Source organism: Lucilia sericata, unplaced genomic scaffold, assembly GCF_015586225.1.
Source record: "Lucilia sericata isolate MDLA Ls3-8-SP2 unplaced genomic scaffold, ASM1558622v1 Contig000179F_arrow, whole genome shotgun sequence".
Taxonomy (NCBI): Eukaryota; Metazoa; Arthropoda; class Insecta; order Diptera; family Calliphoridae; genus Lucilia; species Lucilia sericata.
Window position 1 is genome coordinate 472,501 of NW_023994207.1, and position 15,493 is coordinate 487,993.

The following is a 15,493-nucleotide window of genomic DNA, read 5'->3' on the forward strand; positions in this document are numbered from 1 at the left end:
TTCTAGAACAACGCTAATATAGGTCTTTGCACATAGTAATTGTCTGGGAAAATGTATTGCTAACGAACTTGCCGGGAACGGTGCGATGGGAGGGGAGGATGAAATCGACGCTTTTACTGGTATTTCCCTTACTAACTGTAAGACACTTATTCAAAATGAACTATGTGTAAAATATAATGGATCTAACTAACTTCGAGGTCAACCTGGCCTCTATATGATTACCCTAAGTCTAACTTATTATTAAGCTTATGCAGGGAGCATATAAGAATGCTGCTATCGGGACACTGTGCTGTTGGCAATCATACCAGAAGAATTCGTCTACAGTACAATGACTACTACAAAAGTTGTCACAATGAAAAGGAGGAGATTATATCTCATCTCCTCGGTTACTTTCCGACAGTTAATGGGAAAAGAAAACTCCATTTTGGATCTGCTGTTCTCTCTTGTATGGGATAAATCTGAAGAATATCATAATATTCGTGAATCGTATCGGTCATCAGTTTTTATAGATAAGGACTCCTATGACCAATAGGGCATTACAACGGGACCGAAATCAGATAGACTCACTTAAATTTGGGAGGTTGCCACTCTTTCCTAAAAAACCTAACAAAACTATTTTCTATAAAAAAAGTGTCTTCTTAAGACAAATTCTATAGGAAAGTGTTTTTCTTAGTCTTCCTATTGAAAAGTGTCTTCTTAAAAATATTTAATAGAGAAGTCTTTTTTATGCAGTTTTCTATGCACAACTTAAATGTTACGCTACACCACTATAGTGGGAAGGGTATTATGCATTTGTGCTGATGTTTGTAACGCATTAAAATATTAGTACTATACCCACCTTAAAGTATACCGATCGACTCGGAATGTATCTCGATGAAAGTTCGCACAACTAAGTTTTATACCTTGATGACCTTGCCGAATTTCGAAATGATCGGACTTCATTTGACCCTAGCCCCCATACAAAGCCCCCTTCAGAAAGTGACATGAATAACCGCAATTCATTTATTAGCACTGTTATTGCAATGATATTTAGCATAGACATATTTATATTATATAAATACAAATCTACCCAGCCCAATTTATTGAGATCGGTCCACATTTCTTCCTATCCCCCATATAAAGCCTCTTTTGGAAAATAAGTTTTTCGTCAATAAATTGCCCTAATAAATCGGAATCAAGGTAATATTCAAGATAAATGCATTATTATGAAAAATAAATCAATAAAATTTAATATTCATAACTGGTGTATTATATCATATGGTCGGCCAAGACCGACTATACTTTCTTGCTTGTTTTTGAACAAAATTATAAAAAAAAAATCTCTTGACATCATGAAGACATGTTTGAAAACCGTTTAAGTTAGATGGCGTCAATCAAACCTTTTATTTTACAATTTTTGCCCCAAGATACTTAAAAGTTCGTAATTGTTTTATAACTTAAATTAAATAGATTTTAAATTTATAAGAACATCAAAATTATATATAATTAAATTACTCCTTTTCTTTGTTAAGTGCATGTGTTTGCACATTTTGTAGATTATTATTTTCTATAAGAAAATTAAACATACAATGTTTATAAACAAAAAAAAAAACAAACAATTTAATATAAAATTTCAAGAAAATTTTAATCACATTAGACTCGGTCATGTACAAATTAACATTTAATATAAAATTAATTAAAAATTACTCATATTATTATTCGTTCGTGTAAACAGGCAACATATACAAAAATTTACATATACATATGTTTCCTAAGCCCACCTAACAAATAAACATGAACACATACACACACACATTCAGTACTTGAGGCTACTATATATAGTTGCAAAAACACGCAATTTCCTAAATGAAGTGAAATGAAAATGCACAACAGCAACTGTAGTAACAACAAGAAAACACTAATGAATAAATTTGTATACAATTTACATGCCACAACAACAACAATTTCCTTTTTTTCTTGCTGCAATATGGTAAAAAAAATTCTGAACGCATCTGAATTGTGAAATAAACAAGATTTAAGTGGAGAAAAATAGTTACAAGTTTTAGTTTTAGCTTTAATTTAATTTTATATTAAATATTATACTCAAATCTTTCTCAAATCTATAAATATATAATATTTGCAACATATTCATAATTCTGCAGCAAACTAATAAAACATAACCCCATAGTGCCCTCAACATTTAACTCCACTCAATAATCTCATGTTATCACATTGTTTAAAAAATCATTTAATTTATTTAAATTTCTAATATTTTAACATGCACAAACAGTTTTAAGCTAAATATATAATTATTTAGTAATTAAAATACATGTAAATTTTACTTTAAACAAAATTTAATATTTTATAAAATATGTAATTATTGACGTGTTATTTAATTAAACTAGAAATTATAAAAAACCATAGAAAAGTTTTGGAAACCACTAATCACTTTTATGAAAATTAAACTCTTTAAACCAATTTTTATTACATTAAAAGCTTTAAATATAAATTGCAATTTTTCCCTTTAACTCTATTTCTTTTTGTTTCTCTATTATCTGAAAAATACAAGAAAAATTGTAATAATAAAATCTGGGGTATGTTTGTAAAACCTCAATTTTAGTTGTAAACTTAGTTGGAATTGTGTAATAGTAGTGGTAGTATTTAGCTGATGTAGTCGTGTGTGTGTGTGCGAATAAGTGGTAGTAGTGGTCATTAGTTGGAAAACTTGCAAAGAATATAAAAGAAGTCTGATGGAACTGTTTGTTAAGCACAATGGGGAAGATGGCATTCAAAGTTAGAAAGAATTAATCCCTATAAACCGTAGAAGCAGTTTTATATATAAAAATTAGTTAGAGTTTTATATTTGTCTATTCCGAATCTTATATACCCTTCAAAAGTATATATTAAAAAAAAACTATTTTTATATTTTTTTAATTTTCAAAGTAAAGAAACAGAACAAATACAGAACTGTGTTACCTACCCTCAAACAAATACAACTGTATTACCAACCCTTAAACAAATATAAGTTGTATTACCCAAATGCAACTGCTTTATCTCGTTGTTGTTGTTTCTATGCTTTTATTCATAGAGTAGTTTTCTATCAAAAGGATAAGTTTAAGGCAATTTTCTGTATGAAAGTTTCTTCTTAGGACAATTTCTATTTGAAAGTGCATTCCTTAATCAGTTTTCTGTAGAACAATGTTTTCTAAAGGCTGTTTTCTATTAAAAGTGTCTTCTTAGAATATTTTCTATAGAAAATTGCCTTCTTAAGGCAGCATTCTATATGAAAGTATCGTCATAGAGTATTTTTCTATGAAAAACTGTCTTCCTAGGGTAGTTTTCTATAAATACGTGTCGGTTTAGGGAAATTTCCTCTAAGAAAGTTTCTTTTTTAAGTAATTTTTATTCGATGTTCTTTATGGAATAATGCCCTTAGGCAGTTTTCTATAGGATAGTGTGTTTCAAGGTCAGTTTTTTATTCTAACCTACCTTAAGAAGTTTTCTGTAGAAAAGTGTTTTCATAAGGAAGTTTTCTATAGAAAAGTGTCTTCTTTCACTATAATCGCAGTTTCTTAGATCAGTTTTCTATAGAAAAGTGACAGTTTTATCGAAAAGTTTCTTCTATATAAACAGTTATTCTTAAGATAGTTTCTTCTTAAGGGAGATTTTTATGGAAAAGTGTCTTCTTAAAGCAGTTATCTAAAGCCGTTTTTTAAAAAAATATATTTCAAAATGTTTAAAAAAGTTCCCATTGTGCATTTGCTATAGACACATACTCATACATCATGTAAACTTCTGTTGTTGTTTCTACACATGCTTATAATCGTTCACATTCAGTCATATATATAAAAGACGTAGAAAAAACAACCAAGAGGAGTAGAACCCTTAATATTGCCTTAACCTTATTTTGGCTGGATTTATAAAGAAAGTGAAATGAATGAATAAGTGAGTGAATTGAAGTACCGAAAACAAAGTTTGCGTGCAACATTCATTTTTTGTTGTTTTATTTCTAGTTTTTAGAAAAATTAAATGGAATAAATGCAAATTTCTTCTACACTCACAGACACATACTTTTAAAAACCATTGAGAAGTGTTGGCAGGAAAAGTGGAACAAAAACAAAACTATAGGACCTAAAAGAAAATAAATGAAAAATAATCGTGCATAAAGAAGGGGAAAGGAAAAATCTATGGTAAATCGCACGTCCATTAAGTTGATGAATTTTAAATTAGGCGCCTTAAGTTTTAAATTTTTTTTAACAAAAAAAATCAGCTTAACGTGGGCTGTCCTACACCTTCGTTTTAGTTTTTTTTTTTTTGGTTTTGCATAACAATGCCCTACTTTGAAAGTTGTGACTTTTTCTTAAAGTTCTAGAAAAAAAATAATTAAATTTAAGTTTTAATAAAAATTTTAAGTAATTTCTATATACATTTTTCTTCTTTCAAGTTATCAAAGCTTAATTAACTATAATTACAATTGTATTAAGTGAGTACATATATATAGAGAGACATGTTTGTGCGGCCTTGTTGCTTCTTCTAATTTATAAAGAATAAAGTTTTAATTCTTTATTAAACTTTTAGATTATTTTTTCTAATTCCTTTTGGTTGCTACCGTCTTTTTGTTTCCTTTTACTTTCATTTACTACTTTCTTCATTGTTCATTTCAATTTATGTGGTCTATGGTCTAGTACCTTGATAATAAAGAAATTTTATTCATTTTGATATTTGAATTCATACTTAGAAGTTTTCTTAAAAATTAAAAAGTTTAAGTTTGTGTGTATGTAGGTTTGTATTACTTGTTATCAGGGTAATCAAAAATATGAACTGAAAAAGTTTATTATTACTTAAAAAGTTTAAACCTTGATTTTATAATTTTTTTTAAATTAAATTTGTGTTTAATTAAGATAGAGTTCCTATAAAAAAGTGTCTCTCTACTTAAGTCAGTTTTCCATTGAAAATTCTATAGATTTCATTCTTCATAATGTAGTTTTCTTTATAAAATTATATTTTAAATAAAGTTTGTATATAAATGTGCCTTTTTAAAGCAGTTTTCTATAGAAAATTGTCTTCTTATGGCAAATTTCTATAGAAATTGTAATTTAAAAGCAGTTTCCTCTGCTTGAAATACATGTAAGATACGAGGTAGTTGAGTGACTCTTATCATTAGATGAATCAGACGGTTATACCCAAATACCAGACGCTCCTAATCGTATACAGAAAACAGAAATTGTTTGAAGCTGTGAGACAAGCGGATCATTAAAGCAAACCCCTTGTTACACTGTTGGTTCTAAATTATAAAATAAACGGGTCTAAGAATCTACACTGAAAATCCCGAAAACTAGAATATACTACCAACTTTCTAATTACAACACTATCTTCCTGTCTAATGTGTTAAATGGATTGGATTGAATATTTTCCGAACTACTGGACTGTAAAAGAGCCAAAACCAAAGTGTTAATCTCGGGATAATTGTCAATGAAAGAGCCAAAGTGCTTATAACAAGCAGGGAGAGGGAGATTAAGAAGTTAAGCTGACGAATACAAATACGTCCCAGCAGGTCGGCCGGACAGTCCTAAACTACCTATTTAACCTACCATTTAGGATTACCCCTAGCCACCGACTGCCTAAGTGATTAGCTTTTTTTCGCATGTGCTTGGCCTACGAGGAAATCAATTGTCACTCCATAGATTACAAACAGATAGTCAGAAAGCTAATCCAAAGGCGTCAATGTACAGCAATGAACATTTATGCTTAAGTTGTATTTTTAATTATCTACTTTTTAGATTACTTAGAGACAGTAAAGTGACTACTGTCTCTGCACTTGCTTGCACTAAAATGACGACTCCTTTACAAAGAGTTCATTCGTGAAGAAAGTCGAATTATTTAGATGTTAATGGAAATGACTGTCCATTCCGGATGCATTCACCCTTTGTCGAACTGCTGCTGTAATACGCTATTAAGACCGAATTACTGTCACTTGAAATAATGTAACGGTGGGTAGAACCAATAAATTCCTATGTGGTGGTGAATTTTGTTCCTTATAATTACATGTAATTTGTAATTAGTAATACCCTAATGACAATTACAAGTAATTTTAATTGGAAACTTCAATTACAATTACAAGTAATTGTAATTGTAATTGGCAATACTTTAATTACAATTACAAGTAATTGTAATTGGTTATTGGTCAATTACATTACAATTACAATCAATTAACTCCAATTACAATTACAACCCAGAAAAACTTAAATTACCACGTAAAAAGTTAATATGCTAAAATCTACTTACACTCATTATTTTAATATGGAGATGTCATTGGAGGCAAGTACTTACCACAAACGGTTACAAGTAATTAGAAAAAGTAGTCATTGTAAATCACATGAATAAACGTATACAGCATCTGTATCTTCACTGGCAAGATGACTAATGAATTAGAAAGTAGTTATATAACACATTATTAGTAAGACTTTAGACTACTTCAATGTAATTCAGACCATATGTAGTAGTCGTCGAAAAGTATGTTGTTAGGTAAGTAATTACAATTGAAAGCCATTACCCAGTTTTTGCTGGGAAGTATTTGTAATTGGTTATTGCTCAATTACACATTACAAGTAATAGTAATTGATCATGTAATGAATTACTTTGTGTAATCATTACCCCCATGCCTGATTCTTAGTGGACACAGGTTTGAGGGGTGGCTTTAGTGGAAATCATATCGAAATAAATTTATCTCAGGAACACTGCTTGAAAAATACATATACGATTTTTTACCTAATTTGTACACGAAAAGAAAGGCACAAGAGGCCTCTCCTTGCAACATAACATAAGTTAACCTAAGGAAGTTTTATATAGAATCTGTGATCCACAGAATTATAAATCAATTTTAAATTATAATGCGGTATGTGATGGAAATCGAGCGCTTTTAAATAGACCTATTTGAAAAGGTGTGATAAATTTCGATAAAGGAATATTTCTTTCACTGAAACACTTACAAAACGAAATTTTGAAAAATTCTGAAAATAAAATTAAAACTAACAAAATATATTTTCCAGCAGTTCTTTGTCTAACATTATGTAATTTTTATATAAAAAACATTTTAAACCTTGAAAATTATTCTTAAAGTTTTTTTAAGTAAGATTTGTTATCAATATTCTAAATTTTTTTCAATAATTTAGTGGTAGACAAAAATACAAACACTTACCATGCTATCGTTGCTAATACAATGCTAAGTAGTCTATGTCTTATTTTTTTTATTGATAACGGAAATAATAAATAATATAAATTGGATTTTTTTAATATTTTATAGTCTTTAATACTGTTAAACAAATTTATGTTCAATAAAAAAAATCAGTTTTTGTCTACTCTTTTGAAATTAAAAAAAACCTCATTACTTTCTCTTTCATTCTCTATAACACTCTAATTGCTATTGCACATTTTTAAACCATTGCCCAAACACGAGGCATAGCCCATAATATGAGGAATAGTATTCTGTTCATAGACACCACTAAACAAATGAGACCAAGGACCGTTAGCATAGACAGCAACATCATCACCGCCATGGGTTTCATCTTCAAAAGGCATAGCCGAAGGGAATTGATCATATTTATCACCAGTTATCACAGTAGTGGGATCAATACGGTGACCATTTTTGGTATCGAAAGATTTTTCATAACTGGGACCATTAGCATAACTCAAAGTCATATAGGGTATGCCATCATCTGGAATGGCGGGAGTACGACCAAAGACATCCTTACCACGGTACTGAAAATAATAAAATAAACAATGAATCTATTTTTCCTTTTAATAATTCAAATTTATATCTAAACTTACTGGATAACCATTATAGGAGAAGGAATGCGAGTGATCAGCCGTTACCACAATAAGGGTATCCTCTTCATTGGTCATTTCTTGGGCAGCAGCTATAGCCTTGCTAAATTCCACAGTCTCATCTAAGGCTATTCTAGCCATATTCTGATGATGAGCCAAATCAATGCGCCCGCCCTCAATGAAAATGAAATAACCATTTTCGTTACGTGACAAAAATTCAATAGCCTTGCGTGTCATTTCCTCTAAAGTGGGTTGGTTGGTGGTTTCATTCGTCTCTAAATGATACAACATATGATCATCTTGATATAAACCAAAGACACGATCATAATCAAGTAAATTGCTTGACATAAGTTCATCTCTGGTCTCAATATATAAATTCTTGGCACTTTGTTTTTTGTATTCTTCCACCAAATTCAAGCCATCCTTACGTCTGCCATTTTCATAGAGTGAAGAATCGATGAAATGCTTTTTGCCACCACCCATAACGAAATCCAATTTGCTGCCAATTTCACCCTTGATCAGTTGATAGGCTATATCTTCAACTCCAGAGTTAATGCCACATTCCACATTAACTTCCTGATCGTTTTCCCAATCACGATGGGCAATATGGGCGTAAACACCACCGGGTGAAGCGTGAGTTATACGAGTAGTGGTCACTACACCGGTGCTCTTGCCAGCATCTTGGGCCCATTTGGCTATGGAATAAACCCAGTTACTGCGATCTGCACCTGCTTGACAATCACCCATATCCACATTACCATTAACACCCAAAGTTCCTTCTTGAGCCTTAACACCACTCAAGTAGGCGGTAGAGGTACAAGCAGAATCGGGCACTATTTTATCCACAGAATAAGTTTTGGCCAAACCGGTGTGAGGGAATTTGTTGAATGATAAATTTTGTTCCTCACCACCCAATAGATTTCTGGCAGCTGCAATGGTAGTCAAACCCATGCCATCACCCAAAAACATTATAACATTTTTGGCACGATTCTTATTGGGAGCCGTATTTAATTGCTTGTTAATGAACTCATGAGCTACATTCCTCCAATAATCGTTTGAGTTCTCACCCTCCAAGGCGCGCTGGAATTTCTTAGGCATAGGAGGTAAATCTGGATGCATGTTACGATCCTTACACTCCTCATCATCACGATCACATCTGGGCAAAGCTGATACAAGACAGCTTATAGCCAAGAGTGCTGCCAAAGCGAAAACTGCGCTAGTTTTCGAAAACATGTTTCCACGAACTGACCACAAGACCAACTGAATTTTTTTTCAATTTCGAAACACGTACAAATTTTTGATAGATAAGAGGCTCTTACACGCAGATCATAAAAATAAATCCTTCAGTGATTAGATTAAATCGATTTTGTTTTCGATATATTTAAACAAACAACTTTTTGATAACATTATGGGTAATCATTGGGTGTTGTTAAGGGGATTGACTTAAGTAGTTAACGATTTTGGGATTGAGGTGAAAATTTTCAAAACCGAAATCCTAGACAAGTAGATTTTCTTCGATGTGATAAATAAGTTTCAGAAATGACATATCGATAATGAAAAGTTGACACTACATAACTAGCATTTTTTTGGAAAGATAAAAGAGAAATCGGTTGTCATCATTATTACATGTTTAGAAAAATATATTAGTTATATATAATATATACATATTACCTGTAATCATTAAAGGGATATGTATGACACCAATTATGGGTGGAGGTCAATAATATATGTATGTTTTTATTTAAAACAAAAGTCTGTTTTCTATATACATATTTACTATCCGACAATGTTGGATCGACTTTGAACTTGCAGACAGATAGGTGAAAAAGTTCCAATACACTTACCGTTATACCTTCCAACAAGTACACCCTATTCTTTTAACTTTAATATCGCTCTAAGACTATTTTCAATTTCAACAATCGCAAAAAATCTTTTCTTTTTAATTTTTATTATCAATACTTTTTATTATTTAAACTGCATTATAAAATTTCGCTACTATTGACTGAAAAACAATTACACACAAACATACTTTAAATTGTTTATTAAATTTTTTTATCGATAAGATTTGTTGAACTTTATTTTAAGATATATTTATTTATAAAATTGTGAGTACTTATGTACACATAATTATAGATTACATTTGTACATAACACGTGAGCATTTATTATTCACTCAAACCATATTTTCAATCGTATAATTTCAAATTAATAGCACAACTAAGAATTTAATTGTTACAAAAAAAGCAAAAAGAAATGAAATTAAATTGTTTTCAAAACATGAATTATAGGCTCGTTATTATCAGGTAAAGTTAGTAACAAAAGTCAAGTTAGTTAGTTAGTTAGATAGTTAGTTAGTAGTTAGTTAGTTAGTTAGTTAGTTAGTTTAGTTAGTAGTTAGTTAGTTAGTTAGGTTAGTTAGTTAGTTAGTTAGTTAGTTAGTTAGTTAGTTAGTTAGTTAGTTAGTTAGTTAGTTAGTTAGTAGTTAGTTAGTTAGTTAGTTAGTTAGTTAGTTAGTTAGTTAGTTAGTAGTTAGTTAGTTAGTTAGTTAGTTAGTTAGTTAGTTAGTTAGTTAGTAGTTAGTTAGTTAGTTAGTTAGTTAGTTAGTTAGTAGTAGTTAGTTAGTTAGTTAGTTAGTAGTTAGTTAGTTAGTTAGTTAGTTAGTTAGTTAGTAGTTAGTTAGTTAGTTAGTTAGTTAGTTAGTTAGTTAGTTAGTTAGTTAGTTAGTTAGTTAGTTAGTTAGTAGTTAGTTAGTTAGTTAGTTAGTTAGTTAGTTAGTTAGTTAGTTAGTTAGTTAGTTAGTTAGTTAGTTAGTTAGTTAGTTAGTTAGTTAGTTAGTTAGTTAGTTAGTTAGTTAGTTAGTAGTTAGTTAGTTAGTTAGTTAGTTAGTTAGTTAGTTAGTTAGTTAGTTAGTTAGTTAGTTAGTTAGTTAGTTAGTTAGTTAGTTAGTTAGTTAGTTAGTTAGTTAGTTAGTTAGTTAGTTAGTAGTTAGTTAGTTAGTTAGTTAGTTAGTTAGTTAGTTAGTTAGTTAGTTAGTTAGTAGTTAGTTAGTTAGTTAGTTAGTTAGTTAGTTAGTTAGTTAGTTAGTTAGTTAGTTAGTAGTTAGTTAGTTAGTTAGTTAGTTAGTTAGTTAGTTAGTAGTTAGTTAGTTAGTTAGTTAGTTAGTTAGTTAGTTAGTTAGTTAGTTAGTTAGTTAGTTAGTTAGTTAGTTAGTTAGTTAGTTAGTTAGTTATTTAGTTAGTTAGTTAGTTAGTTTAGTTCGTTAGTTGTTAGTTTTAGTTAGTTAGTTAGTTAGGTAGTTAGGTTAGTTAGTTAGTTAGGTAGTTAGTTAGTTAGTTAGTTAGTGAGTTAGGTAGTTAGGTAGTTAGGGATTAGTTAGGTAGTGAGTTAGGATTAGTTAGTTAGTTAGTTAGTTAGTTAGTTAGTTAGTTAGTTGTTAGTTAGTTAGTTAGTTAGTTAGTTACGTTAGTTAGTTAGTTAGTTAGTTAGTTAGTTAGGTTAGTCTAGTAGTTAGTTAGTTAGGTTATGTTAGTAGTTAGTTAGCTAGTTAGTTAGTCTAGTTAGTTAGTTAGTTAGTTAGTTAGTTAGTTTAGGTTAGTTAGTTAGTAGTAGTTAGTCAGTTAGTTATTTTTTAAGTGTAGTTAGTTAGTTAGTTAGTTAGTTAGGTAGTTAGTTAGTTGTAGTTAGTTATTTAGTTAGTTAGTTAGTTAGTTAGTTAGTTAGTTAGTTAATTAGTTAGTTAGTTAGTTAGTTAGTAAGGTAGGTTAGTTAGTTACATGGTATTGCAGTGTCTATATGTACAAGTACGCATAAACAACTTAAGATATAGACCAATTTCGTTTTCTACGGCTTACGCGATGTGTATGTACACTTTTGCTCCAGACTTTATGTGCTACATACAAATATTATGTTTCTACAAACATTTTAATAAATACTTATTTGTATTTTCCACCTTAATTGCCATAAATTATCTCCCCTTTTTTAAAGAAAATGAGCAAAAAGAACAAAAATATTTTGTTTTATAATTAATGATAATGTTACGTTAATAATCACAAATATAAATCACTAGTTTATCTCACTTTCTTTCACCTTATTTTTAGGCAAAATATTTATGAAATATTAACAAAAACACAATATTAAAAAGAATTTCTATTCTTCTGCACACAAAAATTCAAATAAATAGCTTTTAAATTAAGAAAATTTAACAGTAAAAATTTAATTTCCTCTCCTGTTGCAAAATTATATTTTTAATTTATGGTGTTTGAAAAAAACTTAATAACTTATTATATTTCCTTGGAAAAATATAAAAACTGTCAACCCTTATCATTGGCAAACAGAGAAGACATGAGACAAATATTTAAGCGTAAACTTTTAACAGCAAATATCAAATGTGTTTTAAACATTTGTGTTGTCGTCTTCCATTAACAATTAATTGAATGAGAGATATTGGTCTTTTTTTAGAATATTTCATTGTGTTCGCATACAGAGATATTTAACATATACAGCGTTTTGAAACGATTGGAAAATGTATTGATTTTTTAAAAAAGAAAATACTTTACTACTGCTATTATCTTGCTTTATACTAGTTCATAGCATAGTCTATAGTTTAGTCTATATTTTAGTCTTTATTTTAGTCTATAGACTAAAGTCTAATCTATAATCTAGTCTATTGTCTAGTTCAGTTCTAGTTTAGTTTTAGATCAGTTCTAGTTCAGTTTTAGTTCAGTTCTAGTTCAGTTCTAGTTCAGCTCTAGTTCAGCTCTAGTTCAGCTCTAGTTCAGCTCTAGTTCAGTTCAAGTTCAGTTGTTCAGTTCTAGTTCAGTTCTAGTTCAGTTCTCTAGTCAGTTCTAGTTAGTTCAGTTCAGGTTCTGTCAGTTTCAGTCTAGTTCAGTTCTAGTTTCAGTCTAGTTCAGTTCTAAGTTCAGTTTCTAGATCAGTTCTAAGTTCAGTTCTAGTTTCCGTTTCTAGTTCAAGTCTAGTTTCAGTACTAGTTCAGTTCTAGTTCAGTTCTAGTTCAGTTCTAGTTCAGTTTCTAGTTCAGTCTAGTTCAGTTCTAGTTCAGTTCTAGTTCAGTTCTAGTTCAGTTCTAGTTCAGTTCTAGTTCAGTTCTAGTTCAGTTCTAGTTCAGTTCTAGTTCAGTTCTAGTTCAGTTCTAGTTCAGTTCTAGTTCAGTTCTAGTTCAGTTCTAGTTCAGTTCTAGTTCCAGTTCTAGTTCAGTTCTAGTTCAGTTCTAGTCAGTTCTAGTTCAGTTCTAGTTCAGTTCTAGTTCAGTTCTAGTTCAGTTCTAGTCAGTTCTAGTTCAGTTCTAGTTCAGTTCTAGTTCAGTTCTAGTTCAGTTCTAGTTCAGTTCTAGTTCAGTTCTAGTTCAGTTCTAGTTCAGTTCTAGTTCAGTTCTAGTTCAGTTCTAGTTCAGTTCTAGTTCAGTTCTAGTTCAGTTCTAGTTCAGTTCTAGTTCAGTTCTAGTTCAGTTCTAGTTCAGTTCTAGTTCAGTTCTAGTTCAGTTCTAGTTCAGTTCTAGTTCAGTTCTAGTTCAGTTCTAGTTCAGTCCTAGTTCAGTTCTAGTTCAGTTCTAGTTCAGTTCTAGTTCAGTTCTAGTTCAGTTCTAGTTCAGTTCTAGTTCAGTTCTAGTTCAGTTCTAGTTCAGTTCTAGTTCAGTTCTAGTTCAGTTCTAGTTCAGTTCTAGTTCAGTTCTAGTTCAGTTCTAGTTCAGTTCTAGTTCAGTTCTAGTTCAGTTCTAGTTCAGTTCTAGTTCAGTTCTAGTTCAGTTCTAGTTCAGTTCTAGTTCAGTTCTAGTTCATTTCTAGTTCGGTTCTAGTTCAGTTCTAGTTCATCTACCCTATATTCTATTCTATATTTTCATATAATTAAAAAAATTTCATTAAAACTATCATTATGAATTGCCTCTTTCAAATGTCCTCTTGTATTTTCTCAAAAATTCTTAAAATATTAGTTTTTATCTTATTAAATTAAATTCAATTTATATTTGATAATAACAAAATCAAAACATAATAAATTGCATAAATAACATCAATTAAATAATGCATATATTATTTGCATATTTATGTGTTGATATTTATTAATAATAAATTATTTAATACTTTTTCTGGTTTCTGGCTTTTATTAAATCATAGAAACAAAATGATGAAATTATTTTGATGTCATACTTAAAAACACGCCGAGTCACAGAAAGCCGATAGATACAATTTAGTGTGACAACGAAATAAACTATAAATAAATTCGAACATAAGTCATAGATTTATGTACATAAGTATGTATATTAAAATATTTAGTCACACATGCAATGTATGTATGTATGTATATTATATCTGTGCATGAAAAAGATTTGATTTATAAATTAGGCAATATTTGCAAAAAATAAAATCCTTGTTAATGAATTTTACTCTCTGAATAAAACTATTAATAGCATACTTTGTATTATGTTGACTTAAGAAGGTCTAATAAAAATGTAAGTATTATTTAGGGGCTGTCCTAGTACTCATAAATATTTTTTACATATTTATACATTTATAAGTACTTCCACATCTGTGTAATAGTCATTTAGATTTGTTCAAAATTTATTGAAATATTTAAAAATTTATTTGAATTATTTATACTTGATATTTTTTTTTTTGTTTTTTTTTTTTTTGGTTACCAAAATAATCACATTTAAATGCATTACTTTGAGGGATTTGTCGTATTTTGTATATGCTTTATGCTGTATGTATATAAATAAATAACTATAAAATATACGATATTATAGAAATATTAACTATTGATGACATATTTATTTTAATCCTTTGCAAATGTCCATTTAATTGTCATTTCTAGCAGGAATTATATGAAACAAATTTAGCTTCAAATTCTCCTCTTTTTTTAAGTTTTTATTCTATAATCTAACCGCCTAGAAGTCTGTGCTAAGTTTCTGCTTTTTTCGGGATGATTTTAAAAGTTTTGTTTGTTTATATTCATACCAGGATGGTTGGTATGAAATAAAAAAGAACAAATTTTCGATAAAAACAATATAAATATTTATACTTGAAACTAAACTAAAGTTTCATTAACAAACAACAAAAAACTTTCTTAGATTTAGAGTGTTCAAAATAAATTTAATTTTTTTGCAATTTTATTCCATCGAAAGAAATCAAACGTAGTTTAAGAAGGATAAATTCATGGAATTCATTCTCGAATGAGTTTGTAATTTATATAGAATAAGTGCAGCATACTTTTAGGCTTACAAGCAAAAACACTTTAAATTCGATGAAGAAATATCTCTGTCAGTTGTAATGATGGTAAAAATGAACTTTCCCAAATTCTTTAAACAATCTAATTATATTAGATTCTAATGGAAGTTAATAAAACATGTTCAGAATCGGTTGAAATATGATAAAACAAAACGAAAACTGTCTCGATTTTTATTATTATTATTATTTTTTTGACATATGTATTTTATATCTCTTTTTAATAATTTTTTATTAAAATTATCTAAGTATTTCATTACTCCCACTTAAAAACAAATCGAAACGCCTCTGTCATTCATAATGCAATCTAGACAAAAAACGTCAACCCAACATGCGCAACTCATAAAAAAATACAAATGCAACATTTGTTTTTTTTTACAATTTTTTGTTGTTTTTTTTTATTTGTTCTATGAGTTTGTGTTTTTTTTCCTCTAATATGTCTGCTATAATTTTGGC

The 15,493-nt window shown here is 29.4% G+C and overlaps 2 protein-coding genes across 15 annotated transcripts in view; one reads left to right on the forward strand and one right to left on the reverse strand.

Moving 5' to 3' along the window:
- The window catches only part of LOC119601628 (sodium/calcium exchanger 3), a 176,831-nt gene that overhangs the window by 120,984 nt on the left and 40,354 nt on the right, over positions 1-15,493 (forward strand). The gene's annotated exons all lie outside the window — the stretch shown is intronic.
- Positions 7,259-9,084, reverse strand: LOC119601631 (alkaline phosphatase). The gene is made up of 2 exons (XM_037952687.1): positions 7,807-9,084; positions 7,259-7,737 (listed from the first exon to the last, which is right to left on the reverse strand). Exons 1-2 carry the CDS (start codon positions 9,034-9,036, stop codon positions 7,393-7,395), a joined length of 1,575 nt encoding a protein of 524 aa, XP_037808615.1. The 5' UTR covers positions 9,037-9,084; the 3' UTR covers positions 7,259-7,392.

Bases quoted from the DNA above. Each gene is read 5' to 3' on its own strand.
- LOC119601631 (XM_037952687.1), bottom strand. From the start codon at position 9,036: ATGTTTTCGAAAACTAGCGCAGTTTTCGCTTTGGCAGCACTCTTGGCT. The intron at 7,738-7,806 runs GTAAGTTTAGAT...TATTATTTTCAG, and splicing joins TCTCCTATAATGGTTATCCA to TACCGTGGTAAGGATGTCTT.